Raw genomic sequence first — 27,873 nt, 5'->3', positions numbered from 1 at the left:
TGGCTCTAAATCATAAAACTATATATAGTTACAGAAAGGGTGAGAAAGACTTACCTCCATCAAGCTTAAATGTATTCCAATGAGGTAGGGCATGGGGGCACTGCAAAGAGGAAAAAAACCTAGTTTTACATTCTCAGAACAGCGGATTAGCACATAGAACTTATAAAATTAGCTACAGGAAAATACCAGGATACTGGATTAGATTTTGCTTAAGAAAAATAACACATATAAAAAAACCAAGCCACATGTGAACAAAATTTTGTTCCATATTTGAAAGACTTTTTTTACTATGCAATATCCTCTCACTACTGTAAGACTTTAATTTTTTTTGACACCAGAATTTCTAAGTGACTAAGTCAAGGCAGGTACAAAAGGACAGTTACTAAACACATCTGTAACACTGGTTTTTTTTTTTTAAGAAAAACAAACCAGGTGTGTTATTGCAATAACAACAGAGCTTTTCTAAGAGCATTCTATAGAACACTGATCGTGTTGTGGTGTTTGGTGGTTAATTTCATGTATACCTATCACCCGGTTCTACGAGTGTTAAATCCTTTCAATATGGGACCAGGCAGGTGTTAAATAATGTAAGTATAAAGCCTGAAACATTTACCTTTACAAAAGAAAAAGATCACAATTACATCTGAGGATTCTGATAAACTCCAGAGTCCCCAGGATGTAACACACCACTCTTCCCTTCAGAACACAAATCCACCGGGAGGTTTTTGGGCCCTGGCTGCAGGCTCAGACCAGGGGTGGCACTGCTCTTACCAACCTGCCCGCAAACATTTAAGAGAACGACTGATCTTTCCCATCTCCTCTCCCTTGATGTTAGCAAACACCAACATGGACCATATATCACGAGAAGAATACTGAATGGAAGTTGTATCTTGGTGTATACAGTATTTCTAATATTAAGCTGATTAGAGGACTCCCACTCAACTAATCAGGGAAAGCTTATATTTGCACTGCTTATTAGAACACATCAGAGAGGATGCCAAAGCTGCTAATTGCAAATATGGCATATACTGCCTGTTAAACGGAAAGCACACAGACAGACACAACTTTTAAAATAGAGCCTCATTTCATTTTGGATACAGAAGCTCAAAGAGCTCATTTTCAATTTCAGATGAAAAAAAATGAGAGAAATGTCACTGTACTCCCTTGGATTAAAATATCTTCCATATTGCTTTTATAAACTGCCTACTGCTCAGTAAGAGAAGTACGGTGCTGAAAAAACTACTGCAAGACACCAGACCAGCAAAAGTCACTCTGCTTCTCATTTTCATGAGAGGTACCTTTTAAAAAAAATGTATTTACTGATATGTATGTCAATATTTATCATGTTTATTAATACACCCCCTGAAATTGCTGCTCTGTTGGATGCTGGGACACAGCCTCTGGATTAAACATTCTACACAAAAGCACTTTTTTTCCTTTCTGAAGACATTAAATACATATAACTTCACAACCCCCTTACAGGTTCACTGTAGGACACCGAAGTGCCATGTACCACATTACATTCCGACCTACTGAGCCACGGAGGCCGGCAAGAACGCCCTGCGCAAGCTTCACCCAGCACGGCACCGTATGACAGACAGCCCAGAGGGACTGTTACATCAGCAACTAACCCGTGCAAACCCTGGAGGTTCTGCTTCCTTGGGAATTCCACAGATGAGAACCAGAACACATATCCAAGTTCCTGGACAGAAATTTTTACCATACAACATGATACACACTTATTACATATGGATTGCTGCTCAACTGAGTATTTTTATTTGTCATTTTGCATGTTTTATTTGTGACAAACGCTATCTCTTTCACCCACATCTCTTCATTTCCAATGGCCGCATTCCAGAAGCAAGAAAATACCCAGTAATTTTACATTCAAAGTATAAACCATTGGTTTAGCTGCCAGCTGCACAAATGCTCAACTTCCCCGTGTGCCTGGCTTTGCTGCTCAAGACTCCTCCAGTACGCACTGAAATGAATGTGTTTCTAATTAAGTAGTTTCATGAACACGACAGCTTCAATCTCAAAAATACAAAGTCTGAACCTCGGCAGGAAGTCTTAAGACTGCAAATGTCTCATCTAGTGGAACCTTGGCTAATGTAATGAAAGGAAGCAGGAAGAGTGCAGTATTCCAGAAAACCAGCCATTTATTAACATGTCCAAAAGTAGAGTCTGTCACCCAGCACAGGAAAATCCGAACCTGTAAAAGTTAATTAACTGTATCGTGGCCATCTTTCAATCCTCCAGTTTATCAACAAAAGAATAATAAAAGTGCCTAAGCCCTTAAAACCACGCACGTGCAGTAAGATGCTAAGGAATTACAGGAAAGATATAACTTTGGATATGGATCAGCTTTGGATGCAATGAATCATCTTTCCAGTTTTCTAGTGACAGGCATTACATGGAAAGGCAATCCAGCATATGAAGCTATTACAGGGATGGCCTAAAGGCTACAGCAACCTGACTTTTAGCAGTGCTATTTCTGTTATTGCTTTAAACTCGCACTACTAACCATTAAAGGACCCGGTCAGGTGCTTAATGGGCTGTACAGCACATACACTTGGGCAGACAGGAGAAAGCAGGAGGAACAATTTGATACTATAGAGTGGTTTTAGCACACCCACCGGCACAAAAAATAGCTCAGGTTTTGTTGATCGGTAGGAAAAAGGAAACTTTGAAGCAGGAATTTGCGAAAATATAACGTGCTCGTTTCGCAAAGGTGTGTTAGCTTTCACGTAGCTACAGAGATTTGCATAGGGGATGAGGCAGAGAGCAGGAGAAAACACTGAGTATTTCTTTGAGAAACAGAAACATATGGGGGAAAACTGGATGACGGGGCCCTGGGACATGGCACCGGAGCACAGCATGACAGGCAGAGCAGGTACAGGCCACGAAGGGCTCTGGAAGATGCTTGATGCAGAAGAGAAGATGAAGAAAGTGAAAGGTAAATGAAGAAGGTTGACAAAACCATATGAAAATAATTCCTGTAAGAACTTTTCCCCATGTATAAGCAATTGCTTGGCTTACAGACATCAGCAGGGAAACACTGAAGGGTGAGAGCTTGGGCAAAGGCGCCTGGAGTTACACGGATGAAGAAAAAAGGCCAAATTTAGACACGAAGCAGAAGAAACAAACACCATTTCGAAATGGAATAGATCTGAAGCCTAATAAAGAATTTCCAAGTTATGGGAATACATGAAAAGGAATTAACTCTGTTTTACCCCCAGAAGCCATTGCTGGCAGTGACTGAAAGACACCAAGGAGGGATGACACATGGGAGGCTTCTACAAACGTCCCAGCAGAGAATCAAGGGAAACGAATGTAGGTTTAGGTTTGTGTGAAAGGTGATGGTTGCAGAGAAAAGCAGATCGGTGATGCATCCAGGGAGCACTTGTATTTGAAGGTGCATTTGTGTTACGTTTGTTTTTTCAGATCTGCTTAAAAATAACCATTACTGTTCATCACCCAAACTTGGGCCTTGAAGTGTTTTCTCCACGGATAACAAAAATCAAATTATTTGAATACCTATTTTATCAAAATCCATTTTATTTGTGAGAACTGATATTATTGTTCAATGACACAGGAACAGCAAAGCAAAAGCAAAGATATTTCCTGGGTAATTCACCATGACAGCTCCTAATACTCCTAAAAGTTCAACTAGCAAACGTCATAAATAACTTCAATAAAATACTTCTGGTAAAGAGTATAAATATTGCCAATAAAATCTACCAGAGAGATTGTATTCTTCTGTCACAACTCCTCAATCTGACTGAAAAGGAAACACACCTAAAAGTCAATGTTGAAGGTTCATGGCAGGCTGCATAAACTGCTTTTATCACCCCTTTTCTTTATCATGTGTTAATCAGATGCCATTACTTAAATACTCAGCTACCATCCTGTGCAAGGGAACACTGTGTGCCTCCTCTTCCCCATGCAGAGCACACGCTAACAGTCCTTCCAAACTGCTATTCAGGTCCTGAGACATGAAACGCTCAAGCAGTTTTTAATATTTTATCAGGTTAGATGTGTATTTCCAAGACTTTGAAGTGAAGTTCACTAAGACACATTGCTTGTATAAACAGGAGAAACACCCCGAACAACCTTTAATCCTTCTGGGACCCGGGACAGATAAGACTGCCCTTCAGACCAGTCTTTACCTGCTGCTTGACACTTCATCAGTCCCGGGGCTTCTTACAATCACAACTACTAATTGCTCAAAGTTGTTTGATGGCAGCCAATATCCGTTAAGTGCAAAATTAAGAAGTATCAATTTCTACTGTGCATATTTACTGCTTAAACAAAATGCCTAAGTCTTTTGGAACAGAGAGAAAGGTTATTACTCCTCCTGTGCTACACTGGTTCCCAACGCAATCAGTGTTATTTATAATCAGATGAGTTATATAGGTAAATATCAAATCATTAAAGTAGCAGTGCATAAGCATGAATATGGATATTGTGGACTTAATGGCTGTATATTGCCCATTCATTACAGCTGCATTTTTACAATTTCTTTAATTCGTTTCCTTAGGCTAACTAGAGACCTCTTAATTATGCTCCCAAGAGGTGGGCAAGTGCTAATTGGAAGAGAAGCAGGTGAAATAGAGGGACATTTCCTCTTAAGTGAAGAAGAAAAAAAAAAAGTAAAATTACTACCCTTAAAAAATACTGCAATTCACTGGGAAAAGTCATGTAAAGCCCACGGATCTCGAAACATTCATAGTTTTCAGCTACACGGGGATTTGCACCATTTTGCTTCCTTGTTCCAGGAAAATTGATTAGATGACATTTACTAAGTTCATGTCCTGACACACATGTGCTGACTTCTGTGTCACACCAGCAGCACGCTACGGCTGCCTCATCTCTCTTCAGATTACTCATTGAAATGCAACAGAATCCAACCCAAAATTTATTGGGGTAATTGATGCAAATTAGAAACTTGACTGCATAAATGGGAACGATGCAGAAAACACACAGCTCAGAAATCAGACGAGCAACTACAAGAGCTTTTAGTGAGTACACAGATGGACCAGGCTAAATCGAAATGCCTACCAAGAGGCTCATGACGAAGGAATAATTGTTTCCCGAGCAGCAGGAGTACTCGCCCTCCCCTTACCCCCTCCACCTTCTTACAGGAGCATATTGAACTATATGCAGATTTAGAAAACAGGAGAAAAGAAGTTAAAAAAACTCCCGGAGAAAGGAAAAACTGCCCCAATAGGAACATTTGTTCGGCAGCTGTGCCAGGCTGCTCGAGGAAGGTGGCTCTCAGCATATATTAATGTTGGCTGCTGAGCAGTCTATCTAATATAAAAGGCTGGTTTAATCACCCTAGAAAATCTACTGTTGCCTCTGGTAAAAGCCCACAGAATAACCCAAGTGACAATGCTCTGGGACCTCGAGAACATACTGAGCTGTGTTACCAGGTCAGCAAAGACAGGCTTTTCTTGCTGGCTAATTTTAAACACAGACACTGAGAGCAAAAAGGAAGAAAACAGACACAGTGGGAGTGTTTTTATGCCACATGAAAAACAAACTGGAAGTAGTAGTGAGGAAAATTAATAGACTGGTTTTTTTTCACATCAAGAAATGTTTAAATTCCCAACAACAAAATAGATGGATGAGATCTGGCCAAATTTAAGTGGTTGCATGTGCTTGGCTACTGATGCTTGGTGGCAGTATCTCTTTAACCAGTATTTTCGGCACCTGCTGGCATGAACATTTTTTTCTTTTAAAAAAAACGAACCACAAAGCCACCATCAGTACTTCATATGTGTCCTCATGTATTCAAAGGAACAAGCAATTGTGCATTAAGGCGTGAAACGTAACAGTAGGATCCCCACCAATTTCTAGTCTCCTCCACCCAAAATCTGCAATAGGGATCAGATGGCTAAAGCCCTTCCAGCCCCATGTACCTGGTATTCCAGCACTATTGTTGGCTCAGTACAAAGAGCAGTGTATCCAGAACAAACGTCTTGAAGCTGTAGGCTTTTGGCAGTTTCTATTCTGTGGTTAGGTACGTGAATGAGGAATGCAGGTCAACATAAACAATGTGTTTTAAAATCCTTTCAAGAGGGAAATGGGAAGAATGGGAATTACCCACCTTCCGCTTGCTAAGTTAAAAATTGACAGAGCAAACTGGAAAAAAAAAAAAGAGAAAGCACAGCGTTTCAAAGTCCTTGGTGTAAAATGTCAATAAAGGACAAAATGCTACAGAAAAACTTGAGCTGTAACAACAGTGAAACAGACTCATACTGAGCATGGTGGTGGGGCTGCCATTCACTTGTAACAATATCCGATCACCCACCTTTTCCTGCACATTTCTCTCAACAGCTACAGGGAACTCCCCACACCAAGCCTTAAGCTTCTCTCATGCCAAGTTGGCCAAAAGGATCTTCAAGCAGCAGGAGAGTTACTTCACCCGTTTGCCCTCTGCCAAGAGAGCTGTTCTACCTTTTTGTAGCTCTGGAAAGATCCAGTAATTGTTGTGTCCCTCTTCCATCCCCAGGAAATGCAACATCTTTCAAATTTCCCAACCATGGGGCTGTCAGTCTATTAGTCAGGACATTAGAACTTTCCTTTTCATGAGAAGTTGCCACTGCAACTCGGACGATTAAAAGCAAATAGTCACAGGTGGAATATATCTTCTTCCAAAACTTTCTAAGATGACCAGTAACAGAGTCTACATACCCCCTGGGGTTTTCAAAAGAGCAGGAGAAGACTCAAAAGCGTCACACAGCCCAGTCAATAACTGGACACGGTCAATTGCACAAACATGGCATTTGGTATTCATAAGAACTGAAGAATTCTCATTATCATCATTTTGCTTCCATTTCAGTTCTTTAAAATTCTTAACCAGTCAATAATTTAAATTATTTTAAAATCTTATTTAAAATAATCTTGGGTCATTTCTCTTAGGAGGCAGACACCAATAAGCAATAATACCACCTTAAAGCAGAGAGCACGGAACTGATTTCTCAGTTCTCCCAGGCGAAAATGACGTCTCTAAGTTCACATGGTTACAAAATAGATGGACTCTATTTTGAGAAATATATTTATGGCACATAAATTGTTGCTAAATTGACTTATTCAATCAATTGTGGTGTGTGTAGCTACCTCTCCAATTAAAGTTCGTATCTGGCATGAGTAATCAGTTGTTGTATTTGGGAGCATGCAATTGCAATCTGCCCAACAATTACACGTTTTGAAATCATACTTTTCACGCACTAGCTGGCTCATTCGTTATATGGACAGGGTGTTACGCCATGAAAGAATTCATTCAGTGGAGCTCAATGACTTGTGGCTTTATTTCCTTGGGTACACTGCCCAAGTGTTTGCTTTTTGCACACCTCTGCTCCCAACCGCGGGATCTGGACTTAGCCCCTTTTAACATGTCTTTGTCAGAAAGTCGATGAATACCTAATCTTCCAACCCAGCGTAAAAGCCTCTTGTGGTCCACAGCGTTGTCCTGAGAACTCCTAGCAGCGTGTACCTGAAGAAAAGGCTGGCAGCAGTAGCCTGCATGTGTTAATTACCCATGGAAGCCCATTATGCAGAGAAAGGGCACCCGCTGGCAGTGCAAATGACTGGGATCTGCCCTTCCTGTGCTGCGAGGAAATTGAAGGTTCATTTCTACAGGAGATAATAGTTTTTAGATTCCGTTCCGTGTATCCTCCACACAGGCACATACTTAACATTTAAATCATCTGCAGAGAAACAAGCTGCCTTTAAATCTCCATGTTTCAGTTCCTAGCACTTCACTTAAAAATGCTCGTTACCCCCGCTGGTTCCTTAGTCTTGCCTGAATGCAGAGAAAACAGCACACAGAACACGTGCTCTGAAAAACATCAGCCAACCTCCACGCCAAGGCCCACACTTAAAATACGGGATCGTAGGGCACTGTAAGATGAAGTGTGTTTTTTCCTGAGAAGGACTTTTTAAAATGCTGGGGCGCAGAGGGAGGCGGCTTCTATGTTTTCAACTTTCAACACCGCACTCCCACAAACATTGCTGATACACAGGGAGACCCGGAAGGCTGCAGGAAAGACAAAGGCATCAAGTCCTTCAGCCTTTTCTGTCCCCTTCATCACTTGACTACGTGACCACTCAACAGCAGGTCCACGTTTTCCTTGTGCTTCCAAACTATTAACCACAGGGTCCAAGACATACACCTAACAACATGCTGATCTGCAGACTCAGAGTGAATAAGGAGACTTTGGCACCTGGACAGTGTGGAATCCTAAAATAGGTTGGAAAGAACCTCAAGAGGGCACCTGGTCCATGCTCCTGGTCAAACAGGGCCAGCTTTGACATTACAGCAGGTTGCTCGTGGGCTGTGCCAAGATTTGTCATATTACGATAACGAATATGTTTCAGAAAGGTGGTTACTTGCTAACTGGGGCTAAGCCACGACAAAAGGTTTATATTTATTCACCTAAATAAGGTAAATATGTTCTAAACACACATCAGTAATAAAAGATCACCGCAGGAAAATTAACAGCGTTCCCCCACCCCCAGTAAGTTCAGGAAAGCAGAAAAATGAACGTTATCTTCTCCACTGTATCCTCTACTGGAGTCTTAATTCACATTTTAACATTTAACACAGATATGTTGAAGACAGACTTTAATTACACAATATCTAAGTTGCAGCATTCCATAGTAACCACTCATATTAGAGTATTTCAACATACTGATAGACAATTATATCTTGCCATCAAAATACATTTTTTTTACTTACTAGGTTGGTGCTTCCTTAATACGCCCGTGTATTTTTAGAGTACCAGTTGCACCATAAGAGGACTTAAGACTTACTGTACAGAAATGTGAACACTGTTGTGAATCTAAGTGATATATATACACATATATGATATATATACATACATACATATATATAGCCTTACCAACAGTAGTCCAATAGATGTGGGGGCAGAACAGGGATGTAAACGTGCTGCCAGAACATCGGGTAGAGCATAGCTGCGGACCCATGAATGCAGGCAGTTAACTGAAAAACACACATAAGAACAGGATCATAAATAAGACAAAACCCAAGCTTAAAAAGGTCAGGTTAGAAGGAAAAAAGTAAAGAATCCATTCTGCTTTCATAGCAACATGCTTTATTAAAAAATATACAGTGCTCTTGTTAAAAGAAAGGTATTGGTGGATGAAGCATGACTGGTTTATGGTGGTTGTCATTCGATCGACTCTGTAAACAGCTGAGAACATGATTCATTCAACAAACCAAACCTGCAAAGAACACCCAGCGTGCTGTAAACCAACAGAAACGTGGAAATGAAAACACAAAGGGAATTAAAAAATAGTAAAGGCAAATTCCCCAATCCTGGTAATTACCATTCATTAAATATCGTAAAACGGCACTGAAATCACAGCACAAACTGAAAAAATACTTCAGCTCAAGAAGATACGATGTGAGTGCCAAATGTTTCCTAAGAATGTATCATACTCAACACAGCGATGAAATCTTTAGTATTTAAAAGGGGTTTTTATCTAATTGCCCTTCACCAAATCATTGGATCCACTGAATTTCTCTGTTACAGTTTTAAAACTCATTGAGAATAGTTTTGCTGTGGACAGGTACTGAATGAAGAAGATCACGAAGAGCAAACAACTGCCAGTCAAGCGGTGGGGAGAAACCTCACGGAGCTTTGGAGGAAATCACGTGTCTCAGCCCTAGTTCAAACGATAATTAATAATTTGGAAAAGAATATTTGTCACATTCACTAAGGATATTAAAACGGAGAAGGTGGTAATCCTCAATAAGGAAATCTCGGCACGAGCTGTAGTCAAAATGCCGTAGAAGAGGATATGAACACACACCCACCCCAGGGAACAGAAAATAAATAACTAAATCAGAACACCCCTACAGATAGACACATAAGGAAAAGACAAGGAGTTGACAGGCAGTCACATCCCCCTGACAGTGTTTTGCAGCTTAGAGTGTCTTTTAATCTCAACTGATGCCCAGCACAAGTACTACATCGTGTTTCACTTGTAAGACGCATTTTGAAACCAATACTCAGCAAAAGCTTACCAGTTGTTGGAAGGTACAAGGAAATCAAGCATATAATGCCTGTCTGGGCAACAGGAAGGAGGGAGAACACTGCTTACAAATACTGAAAAGACAAATTCTAAAGGACTGAGGTCCTGTGGTGGCCTGAAGTTGAGCGAGATGAAACGAAGCAAAGACAAATTGTGACATTAATCTCAATGCACTTAGATGTGGTGTATCCTTAACCAAAAAAAAAGACCCTCATTATTATTAATTTCCATTACGACAGACTACTGAATTATGTACCTCTTGTAGGGAACCCACCACTGGTAAAGTAAACAGCTAGATGAGCTAATCCCATCTCCCAAATCTCCATGTCAGGGAAAATCAGCTGCACCGCTGGATGTAGTTTGACATGTTCAACACTAAAGCCTTTATGCAATGCCAGTGCCGTTTCTGTAACAACAGAACCTGCTTTTCTGATTAAAATGCAGGTCATCAGGCAAGAAGATGGAAGACAGGTACAAATCTTGTGTTATTTTTAAGCCTCTGAACAATACAGATCCCTGGTCTCCCAGCATCCTGTCCAACAGCGGTCAACACGAATTATTAAAACCAATGATCAACACATTCACCAATAAAATTGGTGTTCCCTGTTTTCTCAGTCCCCACCAGCTCGCAGCTCACACTTCAGGTGCCAACGAATTCAAAAACAAACACTGAAAAGTGCTGCCCCATCTCTTTATGAGCCTATTCCCTCACAGCTTTAATGTGTGCTCAGAGTTTTGAACATTTGGAGTCAATAAATTAAACAAAAATCATCTCCTACTTACATTCTGAAGAGCCACACATGATTTTATATATTGCCATCAAGTTCCCTACTGCCTTAGTATCTTCACCAGGCTGAGTGAAGAGCTGTAATCTACTCTGCTTTCCCTAACTGAGAGATTATTTTGCATATTTGCTTGTTCTTGTTACCCTTCTCTGTACTTTTCACTGGTTTACTTTATCATTTTTCATTTGGAATAGATAAGAACTCATGGAATAATCACAATGTGGGCAAACCATGAACATATCTAGTGGCATTATGCCCTCGTTTTTGTTCTCTACTCCATTCATAATAATATCTTGGCTTCTAAGCCTTCAAGTGAGTAATAAGCTGGCATGTTCATAGATGGAGCTCTCTCACAAAAAACCCCAAACCCCCAGTATCTCTTTCTGAGTGGTAATACCTGCTTCGGCTATTCGGACCATGATTGCTTAATGTGGTTCAAAGTGTTTTCTCCACGAGCATAATTCTATACGTATCCACACTAAGCAACAAAATGACTTCTACATTTTCTGCCCTTTTTAAAGCTGGTGTTTCATGAGGACATTGATCAGGCTGCAGAACAGGGCACCAGTGGGACTGCTCAGCAACTTCCAGTCTTAGGAGAACTGATAACTTTTCTCATCTATTTTCCCGCAACCTTTTTGCTGGTTGTTTACCCTCAAGAGGATCAAAATCTCCTATGCCATGAAAATTTCTTTAACAGCTTTGAAGAACTCAATTTTGTTCAATTTTATCTAGATTTATAAAGATTTTTAAGATTTGAGGCATGGATTTCTTTTGCAGAGGTCACATTTACTCTTCCCCAGTAGCTTTTGTTTACGCACTCACCAGTTCTAGTCCTTTTTTGTGACAGGTTTCAAGTTTTTTCATAGCAATATAGCTCATAGTTTCTTTAAGGGAGAATGCTCTCACACCCACCTTTCAGCTCCAAATATAAATTTCTGAAATCAGATCTTATTCTTCAGATTCAAATCCTTTCTTGTGTTTCTGTTTCCAGAGTCTATTTTGAGCGTACTTCCTTCAGACTTCAGCAGCTGCATTTTGGTGTACAGCAGTGAAGCTGCTCTACGCAGAAAGTTGCTCGCTACTGTCCAGTTGTCCCACCTACCAGGATTGCAACAGAATCTGTTTGCATCCCTAGTTTCTGTCTTTCTCTTATGTCCATCCCTTGGCCTACATTCTTTGCCAATTCTCCACCACACAGAACGATAGATGATTTGGCCAAAATTTTCTTGAGTTAGTGACATTCATCTGCACAAACAGGACTGTTTCATCTCTATTCATCTTAACACCCACTTCAGCATCTCCAGTTTCATTAAACTCTCTCCTCAAATACTGATAAAATCCAGAGGCAGAGTCTTGTCTGACCCTCTTAATCTCCCTTAGACTTTCCCTTGTCTCCCATGAAAACTACAGTCACTCCTCGCCTTAGCACTGCTTGATCTGGCAAGTGTCATGACAAGGGGGCCCACAAAACTCAAAAGCATCCCTGAGTTGATAATGTGCTTCCATGAGGGAGGATATAGAAGAGTTTAAAGTAGATTTGAGACACCATCCTAAGGAAATAGTGTCTTTGGAAGCAGACAGGGCACAGCAAGTATTTGAACAAGTACCTGTCCAGTCTTTACAATAAGAAAGCTCTTTAGTGGCAGAGGAATATTATTTTATGATCCATATGGGAGGGAAATTCTAGTATGTTGGCACACTAATTAAAGCAAAACTTAAAAGCCACAAAATCTTGAAGTTATTCTATATTTATGACTCACAGAACACCAAAGATTCATCCCTATCCCATTACATTGCAACTTATCTTTATGTTATTCCTACTGGAGAAGATGCTACTCTCTCACAGATTAGAGAAAAGGCACAGCCTAGTTCCCAAATATGCAGCAGACAAAAAGGGCATGCTTTCCCACTGCAGTTTTCCCACTATATTCCTAAATCCTTTATGCCTTCTGGTTTTGTTCTCCAAATCACAGAGATATGGAATAAACCCTATTTAAAAATTTAATTCTTACTTAAAAATTGCTTCCATGAGGATCAAATGGATTACTTGCTGGCATTCCGGTATAACATGTCTGCTGCTGCAGAGGAGTGAACTCAGTAATCCAAGGAGGGTCCTCCAAGCCCCCCTCCCACTGGTTTTAAAACTCAGCAAGAAAAGATTAAACAGACATAATGCTCAACACTGCAGACATCTGAGCAGAACCTGTCACTTATTTTTGAGATGTACTCCCACCTTGCTACCTGGCATGAATTCAAATCACATAGTACCATGGGTAAGCACCAGTACTGTCCTTCAACTCTGCCAAGATAAGGGTTCATAAAAAAGAAATGGCATATTTGCTGGAGACCTCACCTGATTAGCGATTGCCATACAGAAAACAAGCACTTAATAATAAGGCAGCCTGAGAAATGCCCAACTGTCAAGACTACAGGAATCCAGCATTTTGAAATCACATTAGTTCCAGTACCTCAGCTTCCTGCAGCTGTTGCTAGAGAATGTAAAAAGACAGCTAAGAAAGACACCGATTCACTAATTCACTTTGCGCAGTTTTATATTTAATAGTCTAAAAGCCTTATTTAAGGAAAATAAATCAATGGGATTTTGGCACACATAAAAATTATAAACTGATGTTGAACTACAATAAGCCATTTTCCTGTGCATTTTACTCTCTCTCTCCTGATGCGTATACACTGCGCAGTTTTACAGATGCAGTACGTGGCTACAATGTGCCATATATACCAGAAAAAAATTGCCACCTTTGGAGCTCTTGCAAGCTCTCAGCTGCCAGGAAGAAAAGAGTATCCATGTCAGAATGGCATTCCTTGCTTTCTACTAACACTGAAAAAATTACAGAAAAATTAAGTAAAGAAATTCACCTCGGTATGATGGAGCTGAACAGAAACATCACAGAAAGTCACAAGTTTAAGGCTTTTAAGGGTCATCGGGCTTCCCGTTAGCCACCTTTTTATAATGAGAGACAACCCGCTGCTGCCCTTACCACAAGTAGTTCATGTGCCTTGTTGAGGCCGGGCTGCACGGGCAAGTTGGGATGGGAGAGACTGTGGGATGCAAGGAAAGCCTCTGTCGGCTTTGCTCCAGCAAGCTCCCACCAGCAGGCCATCTTTTGCCAAGCACAGGTTTTTATGGATTTTGGTTCCAATCTGGGTTTGCATGAGTAGTACATCAAGAAATTCAACACGAATAACTGCTTTAGAATTTTGAGAAATTATTTGAGTTTCCTTTTGTAGGAAAAAAATGAAAAATGAAGCAAGACGAGAGCAGTAATTCTTGCATAGGCTCAGCACACATGGTTTATGACAGAGGTTATATCTTTTTCAACTTAACTATATTAAGGATAGTTCAAATCCAAATTTGAATTCGATATGAGTTATTACAGCACAGAATTCATCCCACCGTGAAAGACTCTATGCTGGACTGTTTCATTTCCTCTCTCTCAGCAGATACTAAATTCAAGCCTAAAGTACGAAGTGTGCCACGTCTCTCGAAGTTAAAAGAAATTAACTGCAAATAGGTCCCTTCCACTTTTTTGTTCAAAAAATAAAAACTAAAAACAAAGAAACCAATCCCCCTCACCGTCACACCACCCTCACTTTACTTTGAGAATTCTCAGTTTGGTACGTTTCCAGTTACAAGGTCTTGGCTTCCGCTGAGCACAGTTTGAAATAAAATAATGCAGCTTGTTCCTACTGCTGGAACACGCAGAGCAGAGCGTGCAGGCAAGGCATCGCTGGCTCCAGCCCAACACTTCAAACCTGTCTTACACTGTCACTCCAAGCTTGGAGCAGTTTATATATAAAGTCGTAAGCTAAGAACACACAGTATGAATACCCCTCCCTACTGAAGGACCAGACATGCTTTTATCTTGGACAGAGGCAAAAGGAAGAGGAATAGCAGAAAGATAGGAAGGAAAACACAACCCTACTTGTGAATTGGCTCATTAAGGAAGGCAAAGTGACAGGTAAGTAATTCTTCTTCCCAGGCTCTGTCACAAAGGGAGAGATTAAACCAACCAACCACACCGATTTTGAGATGCTTTGGGTGGCCATTCTCTTCTTTACTCCTCTCTGATAATTTACTGCTCTTCTCATTCTTTAGGTGTCTGAAATAAACACCTCTCTCATTCTATTCAATTGCCAGGCCTGGATGTATTTTTGTTTATTTGAGTAGGAAGGACATGGAAGACCTGGCAGTTATAAAAGTTAAGATTTCACGAGTTTTCTATGATATTAAACAAATTCTTTCAGTTAAATGTGGGATTGCTTGTAAACATTTAATCATTATTAATAGGCCCCAGAGATGATTCTAACTCTCCCAGCTGCACTTACCTTTCAAAATGATACTATACAGTTACTCTGAGATTAAGCATAAAGTCTTCCTCTCACTTTTCTGCCCTGTATCAACAGACCATTCTGACATGATTTTATGTACATAATTTCAGCCTTCTACAGTATTTACAATTCCATGAAGCAGTTTTAATCTCAAACATGAAGTAGGTCACGGTCATACAGTAAGAGACCAGTTAATACCACACAAAATGGAAATGGAAGCTTGTACTTTAGAAAGGACCGCTCGAGTACTTACTCCATAGCACTAGAAAGCAAAATTAGTTAAACCATCTTATGCAGGTCATTCATAAGGGAAAGCAATCAATACCCATTTACAGAGCAAACAGAATGAAAACTTAACATTTTCTTTTGTAAGGAAAATCACAATCTTATTGACTGATAAACCTTGAAATGCATAACACAAAACTTTGAACTAAATCAAGCTGTGTGCTTGTTTTGATGTCCAGCCATTTTTAGGAGAGAGTACTCCAGAGTATTCAGTAGCTTTCATCTCTCAGACCCTTGATGGAGCCTAAGTAGCATTAACACTACACGTTATCAAACAAAACTGAGCAAATGTGGATTGTCAATGCATTTTAGCCCACTCCTTCAGTCCATCCAGAGAAGGTCACTGGAACATCCATTTGACAGTATCACTTACCTATGTTTTTTTCCTGTCAATAAATTATGAGAAAGGGACTTCACTACAGCGTAAGTGTTTGTATATATATGTGCCAAACAACCCCAAGAATTCCTGTATCCAAAAAAAAACCTTATTTATTTGAACATTAGTGGCCAACAGAAGTTGAGTAAAATCATCACATAAAACCACCGAGTTCCATAGCTGAGGTTGGAAGGGGGACCTCGACATCATCAGATCACTTCCCATTCACATGACTCTCATTTCAAAAACGAGACTGTGAATAGAAGAAATTATTCTGCATTTTACTTACAGTGCTCAGCTTACTACAGCAAATGAGGATGCGGCGTTCATACAGCATACTGGCATAGAGATGCAGCATGTTGTTGACATCAACTGCTACAAAATACTCTGTCAGATTTCTCTGGGAAAAAAGAAAATAATTTTTGATTTATGGTATTACCAAAACATGTGTCCTTAACAAAAAAACCCAAAAAAACCCCACACCACAGATTTCATCCTCCTATTACACTCCATCCAGTATGTGGCTTAACAAAAGAAAGCAGTATGTCATCTTACATCAGAGTACTTTCAAATTACCATACCCTTCCCCTAACTTTTGGGGAGCTAGGTCTTGGAATAATAAAATTGATGATGTTTCACATACAGTTTCTTAAATACAAGATACTTCTCAGAGAAAAAAGTATGTTCTGTCACTTTTACAGAAGCTTTAAAGCCGCCTGCTAAAGTACCAAGAAATCTTACAACCTCACAATAAAACCAGCTCTCATAGAGGACAATTCTAACATGACAAATTCAAACGTGTGCTCAGTCCATGCTAGAACAATTCTGATTGGAAAGACACATTTGGGCATTTAACAGCCAAGCTAAAGCTAGCAGCACAGGTCGTCCGAACTCCTCGCTCCACGCACTCAAACCTTTGCCTTTGGTGGAGAGAGAAAGCGCTTCCTTGGGGGCTGGGGAAACTGAGGAAGGAGACCAAGAATCCTCTCTCTCTGAAAATTTCAGTGGATGCCCATCTCTCATGAAGAGGCAGGATTCAAACATCCAATTTTACTTCATCCCTTTACTTGATCAGTACATCTGTACAGTACGAAGACAACTAATGGCAGCAGAATACTGCAAGCAGCACATCTGCAATCTGCCTTTAAAGCATAGCCAGAAACACCAAGACACAAGTGACACCACCAAATGTTTGCCCTCCCTAGGCAACACGGGTTTCTTCCATACTTCTGCTGCTTAGAATACGAAAAGTACCTGCGTAAAATTATTGTAACTAACTGAAATTCAAAAAGAAAATGGAGCAAGCTGCACGAGAGGCCGTGGCCACTTCATCCCATCAGCCAGCACCTTCATCCATCCATCCCTGCCACGGTAGCTGCCCCATGCACACGCTGCTGGGACATAAATCATGTACCGTTCACTAAATAATGAAGATGTCTTCTACCAAACAGCAGAATGTGATCCCAGGATCTTCACTATCGAAACCAGAAAGCCACCATGTAGGTAACGTGATCAAATGTACTGTGTTCTCCCCTAGAATGAGGGGTTTTTACAGTGCAAGGCAAACAAAAAAGGATTTGTGTTTGTACAGGATATTTTCACCTCTTCAATCACAGAAATCAAAAAAAGAAAAAAGAGAAGGGGCTGGTGAAGGAAAAGGTACTACACCCCAAAATGCTGAATTAGGGGATTTGTTTCCAAATAGCTTCCTACAGATATCAAAGGGTTGCTATACGATAAAGACAGTCTTACACAAAAAGTACATGCGAGAGCAAAATTAGATTAGTCATGAATTCAAGTGCAACCTTAATCATCGTTAAATAAAAAAGTGCAGAAAAGCAAAAAGTAAATACGATTTAGAAACTTAAAGCAGCTCAACAAAGCCTATTAGCACTTCTGACAGATCCAAAGATAACTCTAAACCCACCAATACTTGGCCTGAGAAGTCTGCCAAGATGCTTCATACTGTGCAGAAATATGTTCCGCAGCTTGCCATCCAAACACAAAGAACTGAGGAGGAATTCAGCATTGTATTTGGAAGACTCTTGTACCAGTACGTAGATAGACAAAAACTAAGCTGGTTATGGTTAGCCTCAAGCGTGTTAATACAAAACCATCTTTCAGGTCTTTGTTACAGAAAGCTACAGCCGCAGACAGGTAGATTCAACGGAGAAAAAAACCGCCAACACATTTTGCCAAAAACCTATTAAACTATCATGTACTTTTTCTGTATTTCTCATCCCATCTGTGCTGATTAGCATGATATTTTTGTCTAAACATAAGCTGTCTTCTCTACGGCTCTTCTTCCCCCTCTCACCCATCTTTCCACAACGCCAAAACACAGTGCATGACGACACAATTACTGCAAATAGTGTGAATTAAAAGAATTTTTAAGCAGCACTGAACTCCCTTTGATGACACCCAAATTAGGGGCATGGCACCAGGCACGCGAAATCCCTGCATTCTGCCTGAAGATGCAGAGACTCACGTGCATGGGTGTGTTTGCAAGGGAACAGTATCCACTGGCGAGAGGAAAATAGCCACAGGGACTTGATCTGCAATTACTCTCTCCTCGAGTTTATCGTAGCGAAGTACTGGCTTTGTCACACAAACGTACCTTCAGATGGGAAGATCTGTAAGGTTTTAGTCTTCTCTGCTCTCAGAAATTTGCCAGTGACACCTGTGAAGCATGTGGGCTGTATGGTAATGTATTGATACTAAGGAAATTCACGTGTTAGCTCGAAGTTTTATTTATAAGAAAGCTGTCATCTTTGAAGATGAAATTGGGACTTACACATGTATTTTGAAAGACATGTCTCGTAAGTGACAAAACCATGAATGAGTTAAATAAATATAAATGAAAGCGTTCCAATTTGCAGTATAATTGTTGTGTATTTAGTTTCCTATGATCTAAACCTTTCTCGGGAGAGTAAAAAGTGGGATTTTCAAAATAAAATGTGGGCACAGGTATCCCCAACTGCTCTCGAAACTCACTAAGATTGCTACAAAATTCCTTTGTGCTCCTCTGAAGGTTCATTCCTAGATCAATCATCTATTTGATCATTTGATATCTAATACCAGCAAATGCACATGCACGCTGACTTCTGAGATTTAAAACAAAAATCATGTATTTCTCTCCCTCCACCATCTGATGAGGAATTTCTCACTGAAGGAACCAACCAACAAGCTCTCTCCTCCGCGAAGAGCGAAGCTCATAGTAGCATGGATTATAGATCACTTAGTAGCATGGATTATAGTTCACTTATTTTAGGCTGCTCCTTAGTGGCTTCATTGAAATGACTTCAGTATAAATTCCTGCTCGAGCAGGTCAATAGAATTGAGCCAGGTTTCCACCTCCACCTTCCTACTAGAAATCCCTCATCTTATTTAAAAGTTTGTTTCCTTTGAAATATCACACGTGCAGGATCTAACGTGGGGCGGGTAATCTGCTATGCAGCTAACGCTCTTACAACAGCCATGCTGATGTTTGGGAGAACAAAATAATGAAGGCAATACACTTTATCAAATGGTGTAAATATAGAAATAATAATGGGAGGGGAGGGGAGTGGGTGTTAAGAAAAAACAGGTAGCAAAAGACTTGTCATAATGCGTGAAAAATCAGGCATTTTGAAATACAGGACTCAATAATACAAAAATAAACTACATCATCATCACCAAGGAAATGTAATCTCTGACTGCTAACTTAGCTGGTATTTCTGAAACACAACAGACACCACTAGGAAATTTAGCCTTGCACTCTATTCCCTGCAATGAACCCAATTTCGTTCCGAAGTCACACTGCATTCACAAATCTTCCATTAAATCTTTTGAAAATAGGGAACGCTCAGCTGTCACGGAAGTGCCCATGCTAAATGTTTTTGTGGCTCTTTAAACATATTGATCTGACACAAAGTCCGATAATTCCAAGAAGTTTGTTAACATTCCCAAGAGAGCCCTATGCAGCTCTCCATTAATCAGTACAAACGACTTCAAAGTTTGGCACTACTAAAACGTTGGCTAATACGGGTTTTAAAATGTAGTTACTGGTAAGATATGTAGAATTTTGAATAAATCAGGCCAATTGATTGAAGTCCATTAAGCTTTACGCTCAATTAACGTCCTTATATTAGTACCTAATACGTTCCAATTCTATTTGACAGTTGCATTAACAGACAGATAAAATCTGTATTGCACATTACAATAAAATAAACAGAAATGCCTGGGAAACAGAAGACAGTCAACAGTAACCACAGCTCAACCAGCGGACTGGAGTTTTAATACTTTTCTTTCTTACCATGAGCCATAGCTTTTTAATTTGCCTCTGTGTGTGTGCGTGTGCATATTTTGCGTACCTATATATATGGGCAAGCATATTTGTTAACTGAGTGAAGTGATGTTCCCAGAGGTGCCCTGGTTTCCCCCAGAGACGGCAGAGTCCATCCTTCACGGTGACATCACTGCACAGGATGCCCACATCGGAACAGCCCCGTTCCCTCCGAGGCACACCAGCACCACTCAGTGATTCAAAGAGGATGCTTTTTAGCATCACACAGCACTCCCTCCCATGAAGGCTCAGCGTTCAGCTTTCAAAGGGTTTCCAACTCCTCCTGGCCCAAGGCCTCTGCTTTTATAACACCCTTTGATTCACGAGCATTCATCACATCTCCTGCTCAAATGTTTTGGGAAGCTGACTCGTACTTTTGAATATAAAGCAAACACCACCAGCAGACATGACCAACGGAGCACAAATACGGCTGGACTTCCCCAAGCTTGCACGGTGTACTGGGTTATGGAGCTGCTCCACAGCTGCTAAAACAGGCCCAAGGCAGATGATCTACTTTTAGTCTCTTCCACTGTCTTCTAACATTACTAGCTCATTTCTCTCTGCCCTCCAATTTACCAGCCTCCCTTCCTTGCTCTCAAGGTGATTTGAGGCTTATCAAACAAAAATTTCTTCAAGTTTGAGGTGATCAGCATAAAAGAGATTAAAAGAAAATATAACCCCTATAAATAAGTAACTTCATGCCTGGATTAGGACAGGATTTGATAGGTGGTTTAGATTCATGTATCTCATTTCTACAAAACTAAAGCCCCTTAGAGGAAAAAGTACATCTATTAAATTTACTGACAGGATACGTGTCAGTGTGAAAAGTCTACAACAGAGACAAGCGAGCAACTGTATTTTAAAACAGAAACAAAAAGCCCCAAATGTTATCTGCTCTACAAATCATCTACAAATGAGATTAAACGTCTTGATGATTCGCTTTTCTTTCTTTCTTTAGTGCCATAAATTGAGGTGTGTGGTGCTAAGGCAGACTGCAAAATGTTGAAGAAAGAAAGCTGAGATGTCAGGCACAGAAATTTGGCTAAGAGACATAGCAGGAGCATATTAAAGAGTATTTAAGAGAAGTAAATGCCAGCATTGTCTTCCCACAGACCTATCATCTGGCTAGAAATCTGACGCATGCTGAAACACAAACGAGGCAACTTTGTGAGGCTGAAAAAGTGGCCCTAAAGAAACCAGGTATGCTTGACAGTTTTCAGAAAACCATGTAACAGTCAGATCATTTCTACTGGTCTCTCTGGGAGTTGTGAAATTACATTTCTTTTAAAACAGGAGTTCTTTGGAACTTAGGAGAGGAAAACAGCCCTGGTTCAATGTAACCATAAAGGTGAAATACACCAACAGGTTCTCGTCTTCTTTTCGATACCAACGAAAGTCTTGGACAAGTGGATGAAATTCCTTCCAGTTGTAGTTGTAGGGCTACTATAATCATCCACCTAGAGTTTACTTCAACATCTAGCAATATTTTACAGAATACAATCTGTTACTATGCCAAACAGAGGTAACAATTGTCATCCATTTTGCTGCTGACATTAAACAGAAATGGTAAAGTGCACTGTCCTCCAGAGTACTCACATTTTCAGGGATACTAGGAAGCTCTCTGGTGTCAGGCACAGTAAAGTAAGCATGCTAAAAAGAGAGCGAACATTGATTATTGCAATAATGTCAAAACCCACCAACATTTATTGCTTGGTATTAGTAACAGCAATAACAGCAGTTGACCAGCAAAGTAAAACTGACAGCATTTGGTACCAACTACCAGTATGACTTCCTTGCCATGGATTTCCAAGGTGGATTCTCAGATCACACACATGAAATGCATAAAGACAGAAAGTATCAAACGCTTGTGAGAAGTTACATTACGTTTGTTTAGTCTTCAGAGACACTGATACAGACACACGCTGTATGAGATATGCCAAGGAAACTCTCCTGTACTTCAACCCATCTTCCCACAGCCCACTGCAGCTTACAGGACGGACTGCAGGAAACAACAGCGAGCAGGTCCCCTGTAAGTCACAGCATCAGTAAGACTATCGCAAATCAGTGGGGAAGTTACGCAAGTTGACTGAGAAATGCTATCTGAAGTTTTCTGCCTACTTACCTGAAAATATTACTGAAGTTCTAGGCCACTTTTATACACCTTAACAAACACATTTTGAAAGACGATACTGGTCTCACAATTTCATAATCCATTATACTGTTACATTTTCTTAATTGCCTACACTGCAAGAGACCATGTTCACTCTAGCTCCCAGTGTGACGTGCATGATTCTTGGTTAAGAGCTTTGGGAAAGGAGAGAATTCGACTAGACTGCTTCTGTAAATTGATGTTGCATACAATTTATCTTATTTTTAAGATTTCCACAATTTGTCTTAGGGCTACTTAATAATTACTTACTGGAGCTTTACAGGCTGTTATATTCTTGGCACAGTTCCACAACTGGCACAATTTTCTTGTGTATATGTATCTCTCAGACATTTCAGTGCTTCATGAGCGGTCCATAACCCGAAACAGCAAGCGGGTTCAACCGCTACACTGAATACAGACACTGAATGTATAAACACAAATTTCTGTGCTTTGATGTATCACTGTTTTAGTTTGGTTGAAAAGATGCAATGCAAAGATACAGGAATAGGATACACAACTACAGCACATACAGGAACCTCATCCCAACAACAAAACAGGCTTGTAAACGGCCAGAATCAAATGCGTAACCACACCACAGCTAACAGTCCCTTGGCTGCGTTTCGATATCCTTTCTCGCTTCGTCGCCCATGAAATGTCTGAGACAAGGGGAGACCGGCAGCATTCCTTGAAACCACTGGTATGAAAAAACTGAGGTATCCAAACTGATCATTGCCTTTGGAGACAGCTCGTCCCCTTAACCAGAACTGCTGTTCACAAAAACAGCGAGCCTTGAGGGGACCGGGACATTTCCAGTGCCAGCTGGTGACCTAGCAAGGCCAAACAACTGTTACCTGTCGAGTGACGTTACAGGGTGAAGTGATGAGAGTAAGCTGCTGGTTGCTAAAAAGTACTTTAGAAGGAGGGAAGGAAATGAGAGGGAGAACTGGGGCTGCTCACACCACCAGTTTTCACGTGAACTCTAAAAGACTAATTGGCAACTGCAGCAATGTGTATCTTTAGCATTTTTTTCACTAGAGCCTGGAACACAAGGTTGTTCAGGAAAAATTCATTTGAAGACGAAAACTCCAAAAGACTAAATTCAAAATACAATCCCATCAATAAAATTCCGTATCTATTCTACCCATGTTCTTTGATTCATTTTCTCACAAGGTATAAAAATGGAATAAATTCTTTGTTGTGAGTCGTCTTCTTGAGGGGAAGGAGAGGAGAAGGAATCAGGAAACCTGATAAACAGTTAATACTCAAACCACTGCTATGACAGGTATGTCCGTTTGCTTTCCAGTCCTGTCCCCCTTGCACATTTGCAAGGTCTAGGAGTTCTGCAGAAGTGTGGACAATAAATGTCATGTTGCTGCTCTGTGACCTCTTGAAGGTCACAGACGATAGGGTTAGTAATTTCCATGGGGAATATACGCTACCTCCCTCCAAAGAACAGCATTTCAAAGACGCTGGAGGTTAAGGAAAGGGAAACAGAGGGCCCCAAATGTGAAAAGGGGAATTTCACAGCCCTGTGTCCTCACAGGAAAACAACATCTGCGTACACAGTTCCAAAAAGGAGAATTGCTTTTGACATTCCCCTATTATGATACGTAATGAAAATTAAACACCGCAGTTTACATCTCTCCCACTTCACTCACCACTCCAAGATGAACAGAGGTTCCTGGCTCAGGGATGGTAAGTTTATGAAGTGTTTCTAGGAGCTCACTCCTTTGATTGTCCTGAAATAAGAATGAAAGGGGAGGGGGACAGAAGGAATTGTAAGTAGGCATTGCTATAACAAGCTAAACTCCAAGACAGAAGGGCAATGTTTGTGGAACTGGGGGCTTAGAGAACTTGCAAGTGTAAAGAAAAATGTGAAAATAGATTTATACATTAGCCTATGAACAGCAACGAATGTACTTTCCTCTGACAGCTGGGGTTTATAACGTGATTTTTTTTAGAATACATTTTTAAAATGTATTCCTACATATGTCTGGAATGTTCTGAGTCACCAACCTATGCACTACATAGTTACTCAGCACAGAGCAAGCCAGCTTTCACTGCACGTTCTTTTAACAACTCATTAGCTTAGGGTAAAGCCACATGTATTTAATCCATCTAGATGAAGTGATTCTAACTGCTTTACCTCAAACATGAATGATTCTGACAAATGCAAAATACAATAATTACCACAAAATGGTAACAAATTAATGCACCAAACCAACTGGGAAGTTTAAACTTGGATATTTAAAATATATGAAACTAGGCTAGGTGTGGCAATCATATATGTGATTTCTCTGTATCATGAACTAGCATTTATAAATCTAGAAGCAAATTTTAATGGCTTAGTTCACATCTTTTTCATCACCTCAGACTGGATTTTACTTCGCTTTTCTTTACAAGCAAAACAGCATCTGAAGGGCTGGGGCCAGATGACGCTCCGTGGGTAAGCATTTTGCATTACTAAGCTTGGTTCCACGCTTACTCTACCTGACAAGTAAGCTTGGATAAGACATCTGTCAAAGATTCATGAAACACTGCAATATGGGAACCGCACCGATGTGCTGAACACAGTTAGGTAATCACAAAGCCTGCGCAGAGTGGGTGACTGCAGGGAAACCATTACCTTGTCTTGGATCCACAGTCGCCTTGCTGGACTTTATGTTTTCCCAAAAAGAATTTAAAAGCATATTTATTTTTTTCAAAGGCACTTTCAGTGTGGCTAAATATCATCTTACATATTACTGCATCACACAGATTAATAATTCACATGGTCATCTCTGATCTAAGCACTTCTTAAAACAGCCTGTTTTCAGCCTCTCTCCCTCGTTTGATTTAGGGCAGGGAAAAGAAGAGTTAGTACTTTAGAATAATACCTGTCCTTTTGCTGAATAATCTGCCAAGACATTGAGCAGCTTATAAAAGACTTCAAACCATGGGAGGTAACTAAAAGAAAGAACAGAAAGAGAAAGCATACATTAAGTTGATAAATCTCAGTTGATAAATCCAGGATTGGTGGCCTTTACTATCCAGCTGCATCCTAACAGCAGCCTCCCCGGGACACGACACTTGACAAACATCTGTTGGGAAAGCCACATCGGATCTGCCATTTGACGGAGAACCCTGCCAGGTTGAAGCATCCCTTTCCTTGGAGGTCTGCGCTTCAGTATTTCTTCCCAGCACTTCCAGCTCCCCGTGGGCACCAATCAGCACGTGTCGCACCAGCTCTGAACCAACCTTGGCTCAGTGCTGGGCCCTCACCCTCCTTCTCACCCCGCACACAACTCACAACCCAACAGAAGATTCAACCTGCAAGGCAAACGTACACTAATGTATCTGTGTTCATCTATGGTTGAACACTTTTAACCCTAATAACTTCCCGGAGGATACACTGGATAACTGCTGTACAGCTGCTGCGGGACCTGGTAAGCTGAAGCCAGACAGTTGGTTTGGTTTTGAATCCCGACACAACTGGATTTTTTTAACTGCACAACCAGTATCTTAGTTTTCAGCTACTGACAAATCTTATTCCACGTGCTGTGTCATCGTATGTAGCCCAGCCCTTAGTTAGGCCAAACAGAATCTTTGCCTTAAGTCAATTCGCACTCAACTTACAAAAGTAATAAAGAAACAAAAGACAAAAAATCACATCTTTTTCATTTACATTGCATTCCCATGCCAGAAATAAGACAGCCAAGATGTTACTTTTCACTACAGTATGCGTTGGTGTGATTTTGTGCCCTATTTTCATAGCACAGTTCTTTATTTCAATTCCTTTTTTCAATACCGGCATGGAATTTCCCCTCGGCTGCAGCAAATAGGAACGGAAGTTTGCGTGATGCACAAACTGATTCTTCTTCTAATCACAGATGCTTTCTGAAGCAAATGGATTCTATTCTGATATAGTGAGACAGGATTTAAAGTTTTTATAAAATATGACTACATTCTGACAACTATAAAGAATTGAGTGCCCCACGGTTCCTAACTGTACGGCTTTTAGTAATAAATGAAGTGAGAAGCTATATATGAGACAGATAAAGCCAACAGCACTCCATCATTAACATTTGTTTGAAGCCTGCAAATGCTACTGTAAAATGTAAGTAGCTTATCAAAATATACTGATAAGCAACTTAACTTTTTGTGTTATATGACAGTATTATCATTTAAATTAATATCCTCTAAGCATCTTTACAAACTATGTATTAGACTAGACCAGAAAGACAGACAATTACCACTTTAAACAGCATTTAAGTTTGGCATTCTACTGTAAACAATCAAGAAGGATTAGTTAGAAGATAAGTTTCTTTCTTTCTGTTTAGTTAAATAAACTTCAGCAGAGTTAAAAGCCATTACAAGAGTAACACGAAATCCTCTCAAAACATATCTGCTAAGTAGAGATTAAGAACCTGGTAAACAAACCCTTCCGAGGCATCTATCAAAGGAGTTTGAGCAGACAGAAACCCAAGAAGGCAGAAAGCCCCCGACTATGAAACCAGAACTTGGTTCAGTAAGGCATGTTTAAAGTTCTACCAAATTGCTCGGGGACCCTGCTGGAAAACTACATTCAGAGAATCAAAGTGGGAATCTTTTAAAGCATTACTGTGTGTGCAATGTGTGTGTCAGCACAAAAGCAATAAACAGCAGCAAGTCACCCCAGCTCTCACTTTGCTGGAGCCGCACTTGAGCAAGAGCCCCGTCGCCCGTGGGTGAGGCCTCAGCAGGCTCTCGGCCCCGGCTGCCACAATCCCTGCCCCTACCCATGGGGATGATGTTGAGCTCCGAAACCAAGGTCAGGCTGGGTTCTTCCTTCAGAGATCTATTTATGTGTCCTGCTGGGGCCCGTTTGCTCACAGCTAAACCTCACCTCACCACAGCTTCAAGGGAGGCGTCTGGTACCGCCGTACCTCAAACACGACAAATCTGCAGGTTCTATCCATGAGAACACTCCAATGTTAATTCTTTCACTCGGCACCTAGCACGTAACTGCTGTGATTCTAATATCAATGACCCAGGCAGAGTCTCATACTCACAGGACGTCAGCACATGAGCAAACCCTCCACAGAGGCAGAGGGAAGGTTTCTGTCACCCCTCGTTGGATCTCCCTTTTCACCAGTGTCTTACTCTGAACTTCATTACTGTCCTCCGTTGAACACAAACCTTCCCTTATTTCAACCCATACTTTCCAAGTAATAGTTTAGCATCTCAGCATAACTAACTTTTTCTTATTTTAAAAATAACTTCATATTTTGAGGAGAGAAGCTTCACCGTTTTGAAGCTGAAGGAATCTGCTGGTATTTGAAGCCAACCTCAACACAACGCAATACCCGGTGCGTAGCTCTTGCTCAACAGAGGTGCAAGACAACATGAAACAAACCAACCCACCACAAAACTGTGTACATTATGTAGACAACCTCGTTTCAATTTTCACCTCCCTCCTTTGTCACCGCAGAATTCAGGATCTCTCTCATCCTGAAAGCTTTGGCTATGTTAGAAAACTAATTTATCCTGCCATCTTCAATCCTTTTACTTCATCACT

General features: G+C 40.6%; 1 protein-coding gene across 1 annotated transcript in view; it reads right to left on the bottom strand.

The window, feature by feature from the left end:
• Window positions 1-27,873, bottom strand: part of DENND1A (DENN/MADD domain containing 1A) — a gene marked incomplete at its 5' end in the record, with an annotated part of 194,078 nt that overhangs the window by 90,744 nt on the left and 75,461 nt on the right. The window contains 6 exons of the mRNA XM_010153875.1: window positions 55-100; window positions 8,910-9,010; window positions 16,154-16,264; window positions 21,785-21,838; window positions 23,996-24,076; window positions 25,214-25,283. Of these exons, the coding sequence (XP_010152177.1) occupies window positions 55-100; window positions 8,910-9,010; window positions 16,154-16,264; window positions 21,785-21,838; window positions 23,996-24,076; window positions 25,214-25,283 (463 nt within the window). The remainder of the gene's footprint in view (window positions 1-54; window positions 101-8,909; window positions 9,011-16,153; window positions 16,265-21,784; window positions 21,839-23,995; window positions 24,077-25,213; window positions 25,284-27,873) is intronic.

This window comes from Eurypyga helias, unplaced genomic scaffold (assembly GCF_000690775.1).
Source record: "Eurypyga helias isolate BGI_N326 unplaced genomic scaffold, ASM69077v1 scaffold4336, whole genome shotgun sequence".
Classification (NCBI taxonomy): domain Eukaryota; kingdom Metazoa; phylum Chordata; class Aves; order Eurypygiformes; family Eurypygidae; genus Eurypyga; species Eurypyga helias.
Note: the sequence above shows the minus strand (reverse complement) of the source record. Positions and strands in the feature narration are given on the sequence as shown.